The sequence below is a fragment of the Morone saxatilis genome, unplaced genomic scaffold, assembly GCF_004916995.1.
Source record: "Morone saxatilis isolate NCDOM2014 unplaced genomic scaffold, NCSU_SB_2.0 Contig17, whole genome shotgun sequence".
Lineage (NCBI taxonomy): Eukaryota > Metazoa > Chordata > Actinopteri > Moronidae > Morone > Morone saxatilis.
This window is the reverse complement of record NW_023339729.1, coordinates 16,814,566-16,818,028: the sequence shown is the minus strand read 5'-3', so window position 1 is coordinate 16,818,028 and position 3,463 is coordinate 16,814,566. Positions and strand designations below refer to the sequence as shown.

The 3,463-nt window shown below is 39.5% G+C and overlaps 1 protein-coding gene across 1 annotated transcript in view; it reads left to right on the top strand.

Annotated features, from left to right (window-relative positions):
• Positions 1-53: 53 nt before the first annotated feature.
• LOC118326705 (LLGL scribble cell polarity complex component 2-like) overlaps positions 54-3,463 on the top strand; it is a 16,210-nt gene continuing 12,800 nt past the window's right edge. The window contains exon 1 of the mRNA XM_035659747.1: positions 54-179. Within this exon, the coding sequence (XP_035515640.1) occupies positions 54-179 (126 nt within the window). The remainder of the gene's footprint in view (positions 180-3,463) is intronic.

Below are 3,463 nucleotides of genomic sequence, written 5' to 3'. Positions count from 1 at the left end.
ACACACACACACACACATACCAGCCCCATTATGTTGATGGGGACATAGCGGGGATGGCCACTGAGTGTTCGCTCCTCACTCACTCGCTGATGGTTAAGCCCCGACACAGAGGGGTAATTTCTGGGCAGCGCGGGGTCGTCAGCGAGGAGCGGTTCCTGTGTGGGCCTGATAAACACACAGTAATCCTGTCACATTGTCATCTAATGCACCAACGTTGTGTGAAGTAGGAAATAAAATGCCATTGTCTTTTATTAAGTGCTCGAGTCTCCTCTTAAACTGTGCTCGGACGCCAACGTCTGCGGCTGCCGAGCGGGCTTTAAAGCCAGAGTGAAGATAACATATGAAACTAGGCATCCATTGGCAGAGGTGGAAACTAATGAAAGTACATTTTAAAGTAGTTTTTTCAGGGATCTGTACTTTTATTTTTACACAAATATCTGTACTTTCTACTCCTTACATTTATAAACTGGCTGCGTATCTTTAGCCCGTTAAGTTAGCTCATTATTCATTTTTGGGGTCTTTTTTTGCACATTGCCCAACTTCAAGACTGAGGGATATCATGACACGATACATAACGATGACAAGAGAAAAAAGACGTAAAAGACGTAGCAAAACAAGGGTTGACCCTGTTTGAAGTTTCAGTTAGCTGGTAGAAACCTCCTTCAGAGAAACCAACAGAGTACTTTAATACTTTGAGTACACTTCAGAGCCTGTACTCTTTCACTTCATTCAGTACTTCTATTTCTTCTTTTACACATCTGGTTCTACTTGAGTAAGAAATGTGTGTCCTTTTTCCACCTCTATCAGTTGGTGCTACATAACGCTTCAAACTTAGGCTCTATTTTGGCGAGGGAAAGATCGGCACTGCCATTTCTAAAAGGGTCCCTTAACCTGAAGATCTCTAACTGAAAACCCTCAACAACCCTCTACATAAATACCCACTTTATGATAATCCCTTGCGTTTTTGTTGCATAAATGTGTATATTACACTATATTATATTTCTACCAACTGTGTACTATACACACTGGATATGACTGGAAAGCTCCTGTGGATTCAATGAGCCTAATTTTATGTATGTGTGATGATGTCAGCCCCCCCAGCAGCCCCTGCATTGCAGTGAGACCATTATTTATATATAATGACCTATAGTGACCTTGAGGAGAATCACAGCCTTGTGTAAGTGTACAACCACAGAAGAAGAAGTGCTCGCCATCCAATCTCCCAAAAATGTAATTCTTACTGAAATCTCCAAATGTCAAACGTTTTGGATAAAAAAAACAAGAATTATTTGATGACGTTCTCAAGATTTTGGTGTTTTAATGTGGTATTTTGGAGGTTTTTTGACCATTTTTTAAAATCAGTTTTCAAGTAATTTAAAACAGTTAAATTTTACATAAAATCTGTATAACAAATGTAAACAACCCAAAAACTGCTGCAGCAACTTATGAGACACAATAGAGCATGGGAGATACACTAAACTTTCAATATTTGAATAGGCACCTAAACAAATCTGTTTATTACAGATTTATCAGACTTAGACTTAGACAGACTTTATTTGTCATTTGGATTTGTATCAAAATGAAATTACGTTGCAATAGCACATAGCACAACAGGAATAGAGGAGAGGCAGTATGTACAGTCAAAAAAAATAGATATGCTGATATAAAACTTTTATATATATATTAAAAAAAGCTGTTTGCCATGACAATGTTACTAATGTTAAAATCAAATAAAACATAAAAGTGGTGCTTTGGCATACTGTGGCATGATGAACAGTTCGAAAGCACATAAAAAAACACATACCGACGTAATTCCCCTCGCTGCCACCTCTAATCAACTCACAGGTAACGTCTGATCTGACGTGTATTCAGATGAAATACAGTAGAACGTGGAGGTAAGTTCCCACTGACACTGTGAACCAGTGGGCGATTACAATGGGACATTAGAGATATCATGGGGCCGTGTCAACAACCAGTTCCAAGCAGCAGTTTGTACCAAGAGTCTGCAGTTACATTAGTGTCTCTGTCATTAGTTGGACCATAAACCAACGCAGTGGACATAATGTTGACCTGATGATGGCGGTAGATGAGATATTAAAGGGGATAACCAAAGTTATTACAGTTTATCCAGACAGGACGTAAATGTCTGAAGCAGATTTCATAGTAATCCATCCGATAGCTGTTACCCCTGAGACCGGATCAAAGCTGTGGAGTCACAGAACGGTACTGCATCCATTAAACCAGGCTCAGGTTGGACGTATGTACGAGTATGTTCAAACCTCTGAGAGCCAAATACTGCCACGTGGCCCTCGGCTTCAATGTTTCAATGTTATTCAGGTAATTATAGGATCATCTCTGGATGCTCAGGACTCCGTGGTCAGGTTAGCAACAACACGTACACAACGTCTCATTAGACTTTCCAAACAAAGCTTGCGTGGTTAACATTGTTAGTGTTGTGGAACAGATCGTAAGGTTGTTCCTGAAGTGGTCTGCCATCATTGACCGATTAACCGATGTGTAGACACTGAGTCCTTCAATAATCTGCTATAAATACACCACAAACTGAGGCCTCTGTTATACTCTGACACAGGACTGAAGCGTTTTGCCAACTGAGTTTGAACTGGTGAGATGTTAGTGAGAGCAGCTGGTGAGTAGGGTGTGGTGATTTAAAGGCCTGTAGGATGAAGAGTGAGCTATTGATGCGATTTATCCTCAGACTTTGAGGTTAGTGCTCAGTTTAGCAGTGTGGAGACTTGTTGTGGACACATGAGCTTTACGTTTTCAGACATATGTACATAGTTTGTTGTGTGTAAATGAGAAACTGTAATTTCCTGGGCAGGATATATGAAAGGCCTCTGAAACTGAATTTTGAACTTTATGGGACACTAACTCTTTAATAAAACCTATTTCTAGAATCTAATAAGTAAGTAAGATCTAATTCTTACAGTCATTCAGTGTAGTGTATTATCATCTTATTTAGATATAATTTATTATTTATTATTATTACCCTGGGACCTGTACCCAGGGTCCCCAACATGTCACCGCCCTGAAGACTCTGGATTGGTTCTGCAATGCAGTGTTTTTTTAAAGTTGTATAGTTTTTACCCAGTTTTAGCAGCGTTTAGCAGTGTTTAACGCAGTGGCCTCAAACTCAAACTGTCTTTGGGGCCACAGCTGGTATTGTCGTCCTATGGGGGGGGGGGCAATATTCTGAAAACATGTCCATTATGTTCAATTATTCCAAACAGCAGTTTCTATCATTTATATAATTATTTAATGTCATCTTGTTGTATTTTAATTAAATATGAGGGAGTAGTTTAAATTAAAACAACTAGGACCAACAATACTAATCTTGTGAGCCACATTATACTATAATTGTGACATCATGTTGAGGGCAAAGGGAGTTTAGAGTGTGTGTGTGTGTGTGTGTGTGTGTGTTGTGTGTGTGTGTGTTTGTGGGGTA